Source organism: Podarcis filfolensis (assembly GCF_964270895.1).
Source record: "Podarcis filfolensis genome assembly, chromosome: 1".
Classification (NCBI taxonomy): Eukaryota; Metazoa; Chordata; class Lepidosauria; order Squamata; family Lacertidae; genus Podarcis; species Podarcis filfolensis.
The window spans coordinates 45,142,347-45,159,309 of record NC_139604.1 but is presented as its reverse complement, the minus strand read 5'-3'; the positions used below and the strand labels follow the sequence as shown (position 1 = coordinate 45,159,309).

Below are 16,963 nucleotides of genomic sequence, written 5' to 3'. Positions count from 1 at the left end.
TTTACAGGAGGCAGTACTCTATTGAAAGATCAGTGAGAGGACAGTCCACTATTTGATGGTGTCCTCTATTTGAAGGGTTGTCCAGTCCAGTTGCTGAATATCGATAAATAATCCCATGGAGGAGCCCTGAAGTAGTCCATTCTCAGTCTGCATCCAGACAGCAGGCAGAGCAGGAACACAGCTCACCTGACAACAGATTCTCTGTCCCTCTGTACAGTTATTTTTATTTACATTATAATATTTATTTCTAAATTTGCATCTATCCATGTACATTAATTTATGCAAATCTTATGCAAATCTGTCCTTGAGAAGGGGTGATGCACATATTGCAGTCCTGCCCTTCTTATGGAAATGTCTGCAGCAAAATCTATATAGTAGCATATGCAGAAGTAGCATGTAGTCTCTTTTTTGTGCTTTCCTCACTATGGAATTGTCAGATTCCAGCCTACTTTACAGTCCCATGGTACACAATGATATTCCCCCCCCCCAAAAAAAAACCTTCCACTTCCTCGGCAGTCGCACATGCACCCACATAAAGACATCCACAATTCTGGTTTTCCAAAGCACACCAGATGTAATAAATTCCAGATAAAGATTTCTCTATAGCCTCCTTTTTACACATTTTAAATGACTCTTCCCCACTCCGCAGACAGTGGCTGGAAATACCATCCACTGCCCTTTCTTTAAACTCTATCTGTTCCATGCAGATGGAAGAAGGGTTTATATGGATTTTTTTTTTGTACTTTCCACTGGGCTGTGGGTGGGTTACAGCACTGGCCTTAAAACATACCATATGTGGCAGATAATGCCCCAGTGCAAACTAAAATTAAAACCCCAGCCACACAAAACATATTGTCTGAAAGGACCCTATTGTCTGCCTAATCTTTGAAGTCTTAGGATGGGTTAAGAGCAAAATATGTTTAAAATAAGCAAATTTCTTGAAGATATGCATGAAATTTCCTGGCCAGGACAAGCCTCCCTAAATGTTGACTTCCCAAACGTTAGAAGGAAAAACTGGGATATAAAAAAGTGCCTAGAAACCAGGAGGAGAAACTGCTGGGTTAAAGTAGCCTTGTCAAACCTCAAAACAGGTGACCATGATCCATTAATAAGCACTGGCTCTTACCCGAAACTTCTACTGTCATAATCACTTGGCTTCCATCCATCACCTTGAGGTCACTTAGGCCTTTTAGGAAGATTGGAGGGAAGGTTTTGTTGACTGGGGCAGGATGTGCTCTTTGAGGTTTATTTCTGCTCTTCTTTTCTGCTTGAACAAACAAGACAACAGTTCAAATTAGGAAAGACTTGTACAAAGTAATAAACTGCTTTTTAATTGGAACAAAAACGGAATGGGACAGGGACCATTTCCAATGAAAAAAAAAGTCCATTGCTATTGTTGATCCAGCAGCAAGAGGCAGTTGTATGGAACAGAGGGTTTTCTTTCTGAAACTGAAAACAGCCCCCTAATATATTTTTCTGTTGAAAATTCTTTATTTTATTTTTTTAAAAATGCAATATTGACTAAAGCTGTGCATCCATTTCTATCATACTTATTTTTTTTGCCTTAAATTCAAATAATGTGGGAAAGAGAGAGAGAAAACGGGAGGGTGGGAGGATTTTTTTTAAGAGGGTGTAGCTTTTCCCTTTTTATTAGGCCTTTTACAACAGTTTTTATTTACCAAAGCTTTTTCCTTCCATTGAGAGGGATAGGAGGGAAATATGCAATGCCAGCTCCAGGGCTGGCACAGTCCTGCCACTGCTCCAGGGGCACATCAGTGAAACAAAATGATTTGGATTCTGTGGATCCACAGCATCTTCCAGCACATTCCTAGCAAATCCCCAGCACACCTAGTTTTTGTCATCTCAAAGTAGGAGAAGCACTAGCTGCAGACCTTTTGGAAGCCGCAGGTAGGAGGATTCCAAGGATAGAGTTCCCTTTTCAAGGAAGGACCTCTATCGCCACCTTCAGCTAGGAGAGACCTGAAATATCCTGTTTCCCCCGAGACAATCACTGAGGAATCATAGGATTGTGCCTTGTGAGTATATACTTATAACAATATGAACAGCCACAACAAAGAAAGTTGCTCTCAGAAAACTACAATAGTCATGATTGCTGTGGCATGGCGGGTGGGGGGGGGCTGGGACACCCACCCACACCAGCATGATCATGCAAATCCCCTTCGGGAAGCAAGGTTGCCTGTGGTCTCTGGCTGAAATTGAATGCTGTTGCCAGCTCCTTTTTATTTTGTAGTAACAGGAAGGAGGGAAGTGGAGGGCTAACCCAAATCTACAGCCTTTAGAACACAATCCTACATAGAGCAATAGCAAGCCCTGCAAATACTTAAGAAAATGTTTCCTTGATTGCATAATACTCTTCCTTAACACTAACTATATTCACATTATGAGGGGGAGGGAGGTTTAAAATTCCCAATCAGAAGATCTAAATTCTATTATTAGGTCAATTTAGTTCTAATCTTTAACTGATTTTCAGGTTGAAAAAATATGAATTCCAGACATGGTCTACTTCAAAAGAAAGTAAAGAAACACGAAAAATGAAGCTTTAAAAAGCTTCTGATAAGAGCATATTAACAGATATGTCCTCACATACTCAATGAGTGCTATTATAAACATACATGCAATAATGCAACTTACTTAAGACAATTTTATAATGAACAGCTTTAAGCTAGTTGACAGATAAAACACCTGTACCATGGGTTATTCAGTCTTATTGTACTCAACAAAAGGGAAAACACAACTTCTGCATTGCTTAACCTTTTGAGATCACTTAATGCAATAACACATTTTATCTCTTTCTTATTTATTCAGAATCTATATACCTACCCCATTCAGGCAACTATTTCATACACCTAATGCCACAATATAAAGTCATTAAAGATACTACAGGGCTCTTAGTCGTCTCTTCTGCTACCAAAACAAATATCCTCTGTGATTTATGAAAAAAAAGTATGTTTCCACTAAGCATTCATTATTCCTTAGTCTGTCCCGGATGTATTAACATGGGAATATTCCTACTAGCAGTTTCCCAACTGTGCCCTGTATAAAACTCTTCACCTTAATGGATATGTCCATAACTTTCTCTTTTTAATTAAGTGGGATACATGCCATCAAAAATGCTTTGAGGATTAAATTATCCTCTTATTCATATCTAGACATGGTTATACAAAGGGCCAGCAAGAAGATTTGATCCAAATCTCTAGATCAGTAACAGAATCTTAATCTCACTGTGACACAATCTAGGTTTCAAAGAACAGAAAATTGAAGGACTACTTAACATCAGCTACTCTGAGTTGAGGGGCAGCAAACCCAAACCCAGTTTCCTGGGTGTAAGCACCACTGACTTCAGTGGGACTTGCTTTTGAAGTAGACATGTATAAAATACTTCCAAAGCTCTAAATATACACAGAACTTGGCAAAATTATGTAACCAATGCCAGAAGACTAGTAGAAAAAGCTCTCATTGGCTTTTATTAAATTCTACAACATGCAGTTGGTAAATTCTGATTGACACAAAAAACTCAATGATTTGTACATGCATGTCTTCCTTCTGGTTTTAATCCTATCCCTTCAGATCTTTCAAAAGCTGCAATGACACAAGATTCAGATTTCAAATGGGGGAAATGAGAAGCAGCACTTCCAATTACTGGTCTAAAAAGAGCCATGCTTAGTTTGAGAGATTAGAAAAGAGAAAAAAAGGAAATTCTAAAATCCCATATCCTTTTTTAAAAAAATAATAAAGGCACACATTCACAATTAATTTCCACACAACATTTCATTTTATATAATGTAGTAACTTGGATCTGAATGAAGAGGTCCAGCACTTCATTTGTGGGCATTATCACTGCAAGTCACACAAACTATGCTTCACGGATGAGCTCCACAGAGATTAAAGTTTTCAAGTGCTTCCTTTTGAAAACAGTTTTCCACGTTTGGAAGTGAGGCTCATCATGCAGAGAAAATGCAGCCTGCGTTCAATCTTAATTGACCTAACAGCATGACTTACACTAAAGTTTCCCAGGACCTTCAGTTTGATGTTTGCTACAAAACCAGAAGTGTAAGTAGTATCACCAAGAAAATGCCCAGCTGAAAGGAAACTGACTCATGTGCTAACTCCAAGATCCCTGTGGTCTATCCCTCTGGGAATCAATGCAAAAAGGAATGCATGAACATGACCACACAGCCTTCCTCCCCATTCAAATATCCAGTGTAAATACACCTTTTTTTACTTAGCCTAACACTTACACTGTGCATTTTTCACAGTAGAAGAGTGAAAATAAAACAATAAACTTGGGCGGGGGGGAGAGAAACTATTCAATTTTCTGGTATTTATTTTACTTTTGAAGAACATTTCATGCTGTAATTAGCACTCTGAGTCAAAGTGCAAATCACCCACATATCACAAATTTAACTAGTAGCCAATCCACAAAAGAGTGCTGTTGTCATGATTAACTAAATGGTTAATCTAGCCACAGAACCTACTAATGATGGACTTTCTGTTTACGGGATGGGTGACAAGAGGAAATGGGCTCTATTCAACTATGTTATATTCAGAGTAGACCCACTGAAATCAATGAACCAAGCTCATGAATAGGACCAACAGTAGATGCAACCCATTCTTTCCACTACCATAGTCCAAGAAGCGACACCAAGAAGCAGCCTAGATGTTTTGAATTCACCAGTAGGGAAAGTTGCTGTTGCACTCAGGTCCTCCTTGAAGGCTTCCCATGGCCACCTGGCTGACCACTGTGAGAACAAGAAACCTGGACTAGATGGGCCCTTGGCCTAATCCAGACATATTCTTCTCATGTTCTTAGGAATTCTTATAAATCCTAATTATCACCAATTTACAAAGTTCATCTCACATATTTCCACAAAAGCCCTTCAAAGGGCCCTTGCATGCTTAGCCTACCAGATGACTGCATAGCCCCTTCTGTTCCATCTACCAGTCTGTGCTGATGATGGTTAACTTAGTAGTTAAGCATTCAATTACATGAGACCATCCCTTAACCCGTATCTAGAGAAGTGCTGTTCTCTGACTTGCAACTTCTATGGTTTTACAAAATCTGTTCCTATGACTTTGGGGTGCATATTGGCAACACATGGTTTATGGGCATATCTCCACTGAAAGTAGTCACTCGTCATTCTCTTATAGTCATTATTAAGTACACTAAAATGGTATCCAAACTGTATGGGGAACGACTGTTTGTTGTTGTTGTTGTTTTGTACAGCTACCCTTCCCCATGCCCTCTATTTTATCCACGGAACAAAAGATAACATAATCACTGTACTGATTTATCTCAACAGCCTCAGTAGTTTTTCTTAGTTCTGAGAACTGCCATGGGCCACTCTTGTGGCCAAGAATGGCAACATTTATATTCTTAGCTCTTAAATCTCCTGTGAATATCACTACCACCAGCATGACTAGCAAACACAGAAACTCTGAGAAACTGGTCCAGCTTCAAGCTTTTTCTTGAAAGTTGAGGGGGACTGAACTTCTGCTGACACCACTGTAGCTCATTACTGAAACAAGGAAAAGCAAGGGGGAGGGAAATGCATGCTGCTCATAATACTTTAACACTCGATCCAAACTATAATTCACATTTATTTCTAGGTTGGACTCTTTTAAACTGGGATTGCCTATTTGCATATTTACATTCAAATGAACTGATACCACCCAATAGCATGAGGCTAACAACCAGCCCTACAAACAACAAGAGCAGACTGGTTCAAAAGTAGCCAAACAGCAATCTTATTTATTTGTCAGTAAATTCTCATCCTATTTAACTGAGTCTAAAGTGAGTATAATGTGAATAATCTTCTGTAGTGTTTAGTTTCTGGAAAAGATCTAATTATACCAGAAGAATCTGTTTGCCAGAGCCATACAATAATGCAGCCAAATAATGCCTAGCTTGAATCCTTTGCAGACACACATGCTCAGCAACATTGACCATTTATGGTGATTAAAATATTGTGTTGGCTCTGAGTCCAATAAATCAACTGAACTGCAGAAAAAGACTTAACTCACAAAGTGCTGGTTTGCTAAGCTCACAGAGGAGAAATCACACACAATTATACACAGCCAAGTAGTCACAGAACAGCTTCCAAATAAGATTATATACTTCACAGCGTTCATCTCCATTCTGGTTGACATCCAATCTCCACTTTTTAACTGTGCTTTAATACTTTAATACTGTCAGCTCCATAAAAAGAAAAAACAGCTTCACGGAACAAGAATATAAAATTTATCTGATTTTTTTTTAAGTTGTAAAATATAGAAGTCTTGTTATATTCAACATGCACTGATATACCGTATTTCTTTCTTTCATGAATACCCTCCTTTCAGCTTTCAATTTTACAGATACAGACAAGAAATCTGGAGGCAATTTCTGAAATAAAGTGTAATAGGGTACACATGCAAACCCATCCAGATTTCTATTAATTAGCTACTTCTTCTTGTTGCATTAAGTGATATACCTTTTAGACAGAGAATCTTCTCCCCAATTCATAAATATATACAAGACAACCAACAACTGAGCAGGAGCTGCATAGTTGTGTCATTCAACCTGCCATTCACTGGCTTAAATCAAGAGAAATGCAAGCAGCCCAGAAATTGTCATGTTAGTTGCACCAGCCCCTTCCAACTTAAAACATTCCCCCCCCCCCCATGGCTGTACTCCTTTCAAGACTATGTGATAGCATTTAAAGAAGGTATAAAAAATACTCTCCAGCACTGAGTTGAGCTTATTTTAGAAGGATCTGTCTCTTTAAAGGCAGTCCAATATTCAGCGAGTTCGATTTGACTGCAACACTGATGAGGAAATTTGGACATTCCTCCTTCATCTGTGCTCCTTCTTTCTTGATTGGGAGGGGAGAAAGAAATGCTTAGCCAGGTCCATTTTCAGCACTTCTCAAAGCGCCAAGCAGAAGGCTGGGAACAGCTCTTGAGCTGTGATTCTAAAATGACAGCTAGCTGGCTGTTAAAAGTTTGGGAATCCTGAGCAAGGGATACAGAGGCAGGGGCAAAACAACCCACCTGTCAATTATGTGACTTCATAATGATGTCATGTTTAACAGGAGGTTAGCCTGTGGGGTGGTGCCAGATAAAGACCTGGCTCCCAAAGTCAAAAAGGTTCCCCTAAAGCAGGCATGGCCATACTTGGCCCTCTAGATGTTTTGGGACTACAATTCCCATCATCCCTGACCACTGGTCCTGTTAGCTAGGGATGATGGGAGTTGTAGTTCCAAAACATCTGGAGGGCCAAGTATGGCCAGGCCTGCAAGAGTAAAAAAAATAAAATTGCTGTATCTAGAATATGGTTTTTGTCAATGCATGAACAGGCAGTGGCAATAACAAAGACTGCCTTTACCCAAAGTAGGCTGGTGCACTAGACAGGATTTTAGTTGCTATATAGGACCATGCTATATTTATCTTGCAATGCCTCCTGTTAAAGGAAGGTACTTCTAAACAACATTGCCTTAATAAACATGAAGCTGCTTTGAGTTGTTCCATGTGAAAGGCAGCAAAAACGTTTTTGTTTCGCCAAGCATTTTTAGAGAATTAATTTGATCCACTGTTCATCATTTCTTCTGTATTTTATGATTTTATAGTCTTATGAAGTTTTAATTATTATATTGTGTGCCATAATGACATTTTTATGTGACATTGATTTATAAGTATCTTACAAATAAATAAGCATGGATGTAAACATAGGAAATACTTATGGGACTATCGGAACTGAAAATTGTCTCTTAGTGAATCAAAATAAGCTGATTGGGGAAGGACAGGAGTGTTCAGTTGTGGCCAGAAGAAATACATAGAACATTATTATGCTTCCTAAAGCAAATGAGACATATACAAAACTGAGTTTGAAGGAAGGAAACAGCAGGAGCCAATACTTCAACTCCAAATTTTGTTCAAAATCTGCAGTATAGGGCAGACCCCTGTACTCCACCTCATCATATTAACTCATTTCCTAGATCACAAATGGCCAACTGGTACCCCACCACCATTAATTCTGCAAAACAATTTTGTCCAACCCCCTCAACCTTTAATTGTGCTCCACTAGAAATGAAATTCAAAAGGAAGGCAACAATACAGACGTGCTCTGGCTTCCTCTTAGGAATCAGTTTCACTGATGGCACAGGTGCCCCTGAAACTTCATCCTCTCTTGCTTTCTCTGTTCTCTGCACAGGTTTGGAGTGGATGCACAAAGGGGAAGCATGTCTGCTCACACTGAACCTGGTCAGGAAAGGATGCCAAGAGTATTTCTACCCTCACATCCTCCTCCCTGTGAGTTTGAAAATGATTGTACAGTCAAAGTGATCCGGTTCTCAATTAGGTTGTGGATTACTACCATGTAATAAGTAAGGTGTTCAGTTTACAATGTTAAAAAGGAATACGCCCCACCCTGCCATGCCACACGTCACAGAATGATCACAAAAATCACACTAACATAGGAAGTGTCAATGTAAAACAAAAGTCACTGTAGGTTCGGTTTGATAAAACTTCACCATGATTTATGTTCAGTTCAAGTTAAAAAACAAACAATTTCAGTTTCTACTCTTGGTGCTAAGCTGACATGTCAAACCATGCAATAAGGTAAATAAGACATGTGAATGTGTGGATCTAGTGGACATGAAGCCAACATCATCACATTTACTCCCCCCCCCCCATTAGAGCAAGACAGTTTCTCTTCTCAAAATTTAGTTAAAAGGACCTGCTTTTACATAAGACCGCTTCTCAGCTTCACGCCACAAGTTCTCCTGTTCACTTCCTTTTCAGACAACCTGATGTTTCACTAAAAACAAGCAACAACAAATCCCACAAAACAATACCCCACAGAACCATGACACTAGCTTTAGCAGACTTCTCTCAAGCTTGTTTTATATAACAAAACGTATTTTAGGCCCTCTTGCATGTTGTGTTCTTGAAGGACAAAGGAACCTACTGTCCCATCTCTAAGGCCTGAGGCTTTCAGCTAGGACCTCAGCCATTTTGTAACTATTTATTTCAAAGTTTGTACTGTACTCTGTCTTTCAGCTAATAAAATTACAAACAACTGCCAGTAAAACATATGAATGTTGGAATATGATAACAGAAAGAGGTTTACTAAGATTTACAAAGAAGCATGCTAGTTTGATTCTACTTCCAAGCTTCCACTGTATTTATAGTGTTAGAAGCATCCATTATATGGTCCTTCGTAGGTGTGTGCAAGTTCTATATGGCTACTTTGCTCACTTTATGAAAGTTTTACACGCTAAAGGTAAATACAAGTGAAACAAAATTTGAGCAGTGGAGCAATTTTGGAAGTGCATTCATCAAAAGATGCATCTTCATTTCCCAGGTTAAGCTCAAAGAAAGCCAGTTTTTGCAGTGTGCCAGGCACTTCAGCTGGGAATAATATTGACTAGCAAGCCTTTGGACATCATGAACCACCTCACCTACCATAATTCACCTACCATAATCCTTGGAACAGTTTTGCAACTTCTTTTTTAAGGAAAGAAATGTTCAAGTGAATCAACGCTTCAGAAAATAAACAAGGCAAAGCACCTCCTCCAAAGATTGGAGGACAGGCAAGACTGATAACTAAACCAGCATTAGAATGTATGTGCATTTCTCTTTATCACAGTGAGCATCTGGCCCCACTTCAATGGAGGGGAAAAGCAAACAGCAGCAACAATAGTGCAAGTACTATTTCAATGTATATTTGTACACATGCACACACCTTCCCCACAAACAGAATAGAAAATTCATTGTCTGAAACAAAGGGCGTATTCTTATATACAACTCCCATATCTATATGCCATAGTGCTTCATTACACAACTTATTCTCACATCATGCTTAGACATGCACATTAAATAAATGTAAGAAGCTGCTTTCCAAGAGAGCATTGTCAATATACAACAAAGCCTTTTGACACATGGGTGTGTCAACATATGGCTGTTACTCACTCATACACACAGAAAACAAAATGCAGCCTCAAACATGTTTGCACAGTTTACATAACAGCAAGTTGCCATTTTCCATGTGATAATTACACAGGTCACTCGAGTTCTTGTATGAATGAAGGCTACAACTACAGGGTCTGCTATCATGCTTTAGTGTTGAGTATGATCAAATGCACCTCCTTACATTGTTTGGTTGGAAGGTGAAGCAATAGGAGTAGCTGGGGAAACCCAGCCAGATGGGCAGGGTATAAATAATAATAAATTATTATTATTATTATTATTATTATTATTATTATTATTATTATTATCATCATTATTATTAGTGCAATTACTGTAAGGCAGACTGTCAAGTGCTCCCATGAATGGACAGATTAAGCTCAGTGTTCTCCATAAATTGCATTACTTCACAAAGTAACATGCAACATAATGTTTTGCATTCTGGATGGTCCTGGAACACTGGCAGATGACAGAAACTAAATAATAATAATAATAATAATAATAATAATAATAATAATAATAAAAAATAATAATAATGGTATTATTTACAAACTGTCCTTCACCTGAAGCTCACAAGGTGGTTCACAACAAAAAAAGACAATATGACAACACAAAATACATAATAAAACAAAAACAAACCAATAATCCCCCTCCTACATAATAGGTGTGACACTCAAGCACACACGCTATCTCTTAAACTCTAAACATATTCAAAAGAGTTGCTTAAAAAATCAGTGCACATTAATTTACAACATATATACACAGTATTTTGATTTAGCATGCCACTCAAGAAAGAAACATGCTTTTACAGTGCTATAAACGAACACAAGAATAAACCCACTTCTCCAACACATCCAGAAGGTAAGCCTACCTGAAAACACCAAGTTGTATTTTGCTCCTGAAACAGGTTTTGCAAGCAATGTCTCTCTCCTCTCTTGCTGTGATAAACTGGTCACAGCAGCCTCTCAGGGGAAAAGCTTTCAGGTGACTCTAATCTGCTTGCCTGCTGGTCAATGAATGGTTGCTATAATCAGATTATGAGGACTATGGCTACCCAACACAAACATTTAATGCGGGTAGACTATATAAATATCTGTGGCTACTCCCTGGCTTCTAGCCTTGAAGGTAAAGAAGGTAAGAAGAAGAAAGTGCAGTGCAAACAACATCCCTCATGGTGTAGATCTTTCCCTCATCAGGAAAGTGTTGGAGAGTACAATGGCATCCTTGCAAGCCTGGGGATGTGATCTGTGCTACTTGGCTCCTCGCCCAGGGGCAACTGCTACCAGATGAAAAGCAGTAACAAAAATAAATAAATCTATAACTATGACAAAAATGCAAACTGCTCAATGTAGCGTGTGAATCCTATCCCATCAATAAGAGCAAGTCTCATTTGATGAGAATAAAATCATTGTATCGCTTCATATTTTGTGGTGTTTGAACCATGCACATTGCACCCTTGAATGCATACTTAAAGCCCAACAGGTAATTATGCACAACATGCATTATGTCAAGGAGAAAGGCCATATAAATGGAGACAGAACCCCCATTGTGGAGCAGTATCCTTCCAGAGACCCATGAGATCTTTCAACAGAGACCCAGTGTGGTGCAGGAGATAATAATTAGAATCTTGGATAAGGGATACAATAATTCAATTCTTTGCTGAATTCTTTCACTGAGAAAGAAACCATCTCCCAGCCTTATTTCCTAAAAGAATCGTGAGAATTAATGGGGCGAACCCTAGGTCACAACACCAAGCCTTCTTGTATAAATGCAATATTTGAGCACAAAGGTGCACAAACAAATCCACACATACAATGAAATTATCTTCTTTTCCAGCTATCATCTACTCCAACAGTGAGGAACCTCTGACCCTCTGGCAGGGCCAGGCTTTGGTCTTTCAAATTTCAATGGTGCCCTGTGCAATGGCAAAATTTGGTACCCCCACCACCTCTCACCTTCCATTCTGCTCAATTCACTACATGATGCCCTGTGGTGCACCCAGGCTTGGTGCTCGGAGCAGCAGAACTGGTTGTGCTGCCCCAACCTCAGGCCTAATGAGGCTCCCCATGTGGCCCATAAGACCATTTCGGTGAAGTCAGGCCGAGCTGTAGTAGACCTAACATCATATATGACATCTGATGTGGGCAAGTAAAAATTATACTCTAGGCCAAGCTTCTGCTCTCATGCAGGCCACATCTATAAACAAAGCCCTACTAACTTGTCGTATGTAGAGATATAATACATCATGTTGTGAGCTGCAGGAAACTGAAAAGGAACACAGTATATGGAGCTGCCATTCATGCACTACTTCAGAATAAGGGCTCCCCATTGGATGAGACCCTAATCTATAGCATACTATAGCATAAAATGACCCAGATCTGGGCAACACAACTGCTAACCAGGTTGTATGTAACACCTCCAAAAACACAATGTAACATGGATATGCAGTGTAGGGATGGTCATACTCCTGGTAGCAGGAAGATGGGTAAAGATAGCACTTTACACACAAGCTATTTTTACATCCATTTGACAGAACATCTCCTTTTGTGCTGATAATATGCTTTCAGTTTTAGAACTTGATCCCATAATCCCATGGAATTTATAAAGGCATGCTTTCTTTTCTTTATGTTATTTTCCATTTCGTTTACAAGCTGCTTATATGGGCCTTTTACAAGACAGTTAATGTCAAAACCCTTGGTTTAGTTCAGTAGTTCTTGTTCTCTTTTATAATAATAAAAGAACAAGGAAAGCTCTGAAAGATTTCTGCAGGGGGAAATTGTGTGGGCCACTTTAAAGACACTTAGCAGCAGGTAAACTTCCCCCAATCCTGTCAGCAGATGCTGCTGCTACGACTTATTCATCACCAAGGTGTCTGAAAGCAAAATGATTTATACATTAAAGTCACAGGGCATAGTCTGAAGCAGACGCCTTACTGAAGTTAAGCAGGTCTGGGGCTGGTCAATGACTGAGTGGGAGATTGCCTGGGAACCCTATGCACACCGCTTTGAATTAGATGACAAAAAGGTAATGTAACAGAAATAAAGCAGCAGCTGTGAAAAAGCAACAGGTACTCTAAGGCCATTGTAACTGTAAAATTAAAAAGAAAAAGCAGTCGCTGTATAATCTTCTTCAGGGCAGAGTTATGCATTGCACTAGCAAACATGGATTCCCCACTCTGTGTTTGCTTAAAAAATGTGACCTGGAAGGAAGATTTGGGTAGAGTGGTGGTGGTCAGGAGAATTGATGAGCAAAAATATTAATCTCTTGGATGGTGATAAAATATTAATCTCTTGGGTGGCTGAGATCAGAAGCTCTGTGGGATAATATCAAACACAGACATACTTAATTTAAGCAATGCATATCCAAAAGGATCAAAGAAGAGATCTGGCAGACACAAATGCTGTTCACACGGATATAATACAGGAGAAAGGGTACAACGAATTCAGATACAAGGACTCCGATACCAAATTTCAAATGATAAAGGTTCTGCAGTATCATAAGATAATTTGATAGTACTTCACATATAACATAACCACAAACCTCAGACAGTCTTAGCCAGACCCCAACTGTCTTGTGACTTTTGAAATTAGGTGAATACATCTAAAAGTGTAATGGGTGAATATACTGTAATGCTCTTTGATAGGAATTTGCTTAATACTTTCTTCATTAAGATTAAAATACTAGTCTTATGCAAATCTTTGTCATCAAATTCTAACACCAAAGGTTTACTCATTATTTCTCTTCTGCCTCTTACAAAAATTAAAACATGGCAAAAAGTGCTGGGGCAAAAAATCAATTTCAGCTTTCTGTGACCCCAACAAATGGGATATTTCATTGGACATGGGAATGCTATTTGTGGGACAGAAATGTGTCATATAGTAGAGAAACACTTCAAGTATATTAACCCTTTGTATCTGTGTTCTGATTTGTGGGTGCTTATTCCCCAACCCTTGGAAGCCAAAGCCCTGAGCAGTAGCACATTGTATATTATACAGTGTTACACCACAAGTACTCTTTAGGGAGCTTTAAAGATATGGGAGGAATATGTGCACAGATTTTTGAAGCTTCAATTCCAGTTTCAAGCCTATTTTCAGCACAAAAATCCATGTTTATCTCAATCTGAGACAGCAAAAATAAAATCCAAATGCAAACTAATGAGGTTTTAACAGGATGCCCTAAATCTGTTAAAATATTAAACATATGGCTCTCAATACATTTAAAATACTTAAGTCTATTACTGTAAAAAATATTCTCCATTTAGTCTATGTATCCCTATAACTAGACCGACATAAAAAGCACACCAAAAATCCAGGAAACAAACTCTACTCAGAACAGCACCAGGTAAATTTGGGTAGGGTCAACTGAAACATACAGATGACTTGTACCAGGGTTGAAGGACTGGATCCAGCTAACTTTCCATGGAACACTGACTGGTGAGCAAGGCTGTCAATCACACAACATCACATGACCAGGTGATTCACAGCTTGTAAAGGGCGAATGAGGAGCACAATCTAAGTATGCTCCTGATTCTTCCTTTGTAGCCATAGGCTGAATGTAACTGGGGCAATGGCAGCAAAGGAAACACTGGGAACATACCCTTAAGTGAACTATTTCTTCTTTTCCAGCTATAGTTCAGTGCTTTTTTAATTTGGTGCTTTTTTTGGTCATTGCAAAATGACAGGAGAAGGTGCCAAATTTTCAATTTCTGAATTCTACTAGTGGTTGAAAAGGAAGAACCGGGAGCTCATGTCAGTTTGGCCCTGCAGGTTTACGTGTCCTGTGCCTGAAGCCATATGATGGCAGGTGATTGACAGGTGGGTGGGAGGTTTAGGCCAAACTACATTCTGTGACATCCAGTGCTATTTTTCTAGAAAAAGAGGTGCCTGAGTTCACCATTAACTTGTTCTCTTAGAATGGCAATGGCATCTACCTGAGAGGTGCTGGAGCTGACCTCTGGTGAGCTCTGTCTGGAAAAAGGCCCTGGATAGCCTTAGGTGGTCTAGGAGGTTCTCATTAGATTAGATTAAGTTCTGTTTAACTGCATTGGGTTGCTTAATTGTATGACTGGCTGGCCATAATGTGGTTGGGAAATGTGTGTTGGTTTCCCCCCAAGTGGTGGCACATGAACAGTGCTGATTCACTCAAAACAGCGACACAAAAATGGAAGACCAACCAGAGTAATTTGAGAACACACGATCTTGGTTGTGAGCCCTAGAAAACCTGTTCCTTGCCTTGCAGGACTTTTCCCACCTGGCCTGGGAGGGTGGGGCCTTACTGACTACAGCTGCAAGAGCTGAGGCTGCTGAACAGACTCTTGGGTTGGGGGTATTGTTGGTGGGGGGTTCCTGGGGTGTGTGCTGCTGTTATTGGTATTCATTTTTTTGTTTCTTTATTTTAAATCGTATTAGGATTTATTTGGCAAGTGTTCAATTTGGCTGTGTATTTTTTGATGTTTTATTTATTATGACTACTTTTCTATGTTGTAATTATGTATTTTTTCATGTTGTAAGTTGCCTTGAGCATGGTTTGGAAAGGCAGCATACAAGTAAAATGACAGTGGTATCTCTGGTTACGTTACCTTATTAGTTATAAAACTAAGAATGTTTCTATGTGGTCTGTCTAGAAGGGAGAGTTCATGAGAGCTCCGAAATAGGACTAAGATATAAAACTTAAACATTCTAATTTCAAACTACAAAATGTAAAAGAATTTTTTAAAATGGAGTGCAAGAGAAACTATTCTAGCCTCTACCATCAGGGCTGAGTCATTCTTTCTCAAATTATCATTGCTGATCACACTCTTCCCTGCATTATAATTTCAACTTTTAAGTAGCGCTGAGAATAAAACCTGCAAAGAAATAAAATGATCTGTAAAAAGGCAATTCCAATCAAAGATGCCCAAGGTTCCCTGCTTCAGCAATGAAAATTTATCAAGCTGACTGAGAGCTGTTAATGAGGTCAATATGTAGATAAGGGCTTTTCAATCAGTAAGCATACAGAAATCATTTTTTATCGGTTCAAAATATGCTGTCAATTTCATAAGTTGCCCAAGAAGTATGAAGATGTATCAGCCAGACTCCCAAGATATAACAGGATTCTATCTGATCACCACACCGCATCATCAATTACACCATGCAAACTCTTATAAGCCAATAAAAAAGGCCAAAGCTACTGCTTTCAATTTAATCCATATTTGCTTCTTCTAAGCTGTAAGTAAGATGGGCACTCACCTTTGACAGTAACTTGAGCACTGCAGGATGCCCTTCCAGCACTATTTTCTGCCAAACAAGTATACACCCCATCATCTTCTGGTAAGGCATCTTGAACAGTCAGCTTTGCAAGTCCATCTTCAAAGGCAGAATGTGCATACTGAATAGGCCGATCTAGAGAAGTGGGGGGGGGGGGAGAGAGAGAGAATCAAGAAATTGTTGAACATCCCAGTTACCAACCGATACTTCGTAAATCGCCAGTTGCTAGCTTTAAAGCTCATCTCATTGCCTTACCATTTCGTTAGAGTCAAGGATTAAATGCTTCTCAGTCACACAGGGATCCATTTATACAGATTTGAAATGAAAAAGAAGTTTCCAATAGGATCAGTCCTTTAGCTAACTTCAATTCTTTGTACCATTTTGTTAAATAACTTATAGAAATGCCCACTGTGAATTATTATGCGTAAAGTCCACGCCAAGCAGAGATTTTACATACATATGTAAACATGCAGAGATTCGTACACAGTCCTCGTACACATGTTAAGGAGACACTTAACATGAAATCTTGTTTCACTAGTAACACTTGTTTTCTGGCCTTCCTCCAAATAACTCAGGGTGGCATGTTAGCCTCATGGCAACCTTTTGATGTAGACGTGGATGCCAACGTGGGGATTCAGGGCACAGTCCTTCAATGGCTGCGCTCGTTTCTCTCTGGTCGGGGACAGAGGGTGGCGCTTGGGGGGGGGGGGAATTGTCATCGCGCCACTCCTTGGTGTGTGGAGTGCCTCAGGGTG

General features: G+C 39.3%; 1 protein-coding gene across 14 annotated transcripts in view; it reads right to left on the bottom strand.

The window, feature by feature from the left end:
* The window catches only part of MYLK (myosin light chain kinase), a 184,216-nt gene that overhangs the window by 79,162 nt on the left and 88,091 nt on the right, over window positions 1–16,963 (bottom strand). For 8 of the 14 annotated variants that reach the window (XM_083583779.1, XM_083583791.1, XM_083583794.1 and 5 more), the window contains 2 exons: window positions 16,191–16,343; window positions 1,127–1,267 (listed from right to left, as the gene is read on the bottom strand). In XM_083583779.1, the coding sequence (XP_083439905.1) occupies window positions 1,127–1,267; window positions 16,191–16,343 (294 nt within the window). The remainder of the gene's footprint in view (window positions 1–1,126; window positions 1,268–16,190; window positions 16,344–16,963) is intronic. The other 6 variants (XM_083583789.1, XM_083583780.1, XM_083583782.1 and 3 more) reach the window with 1 other exon arrangement.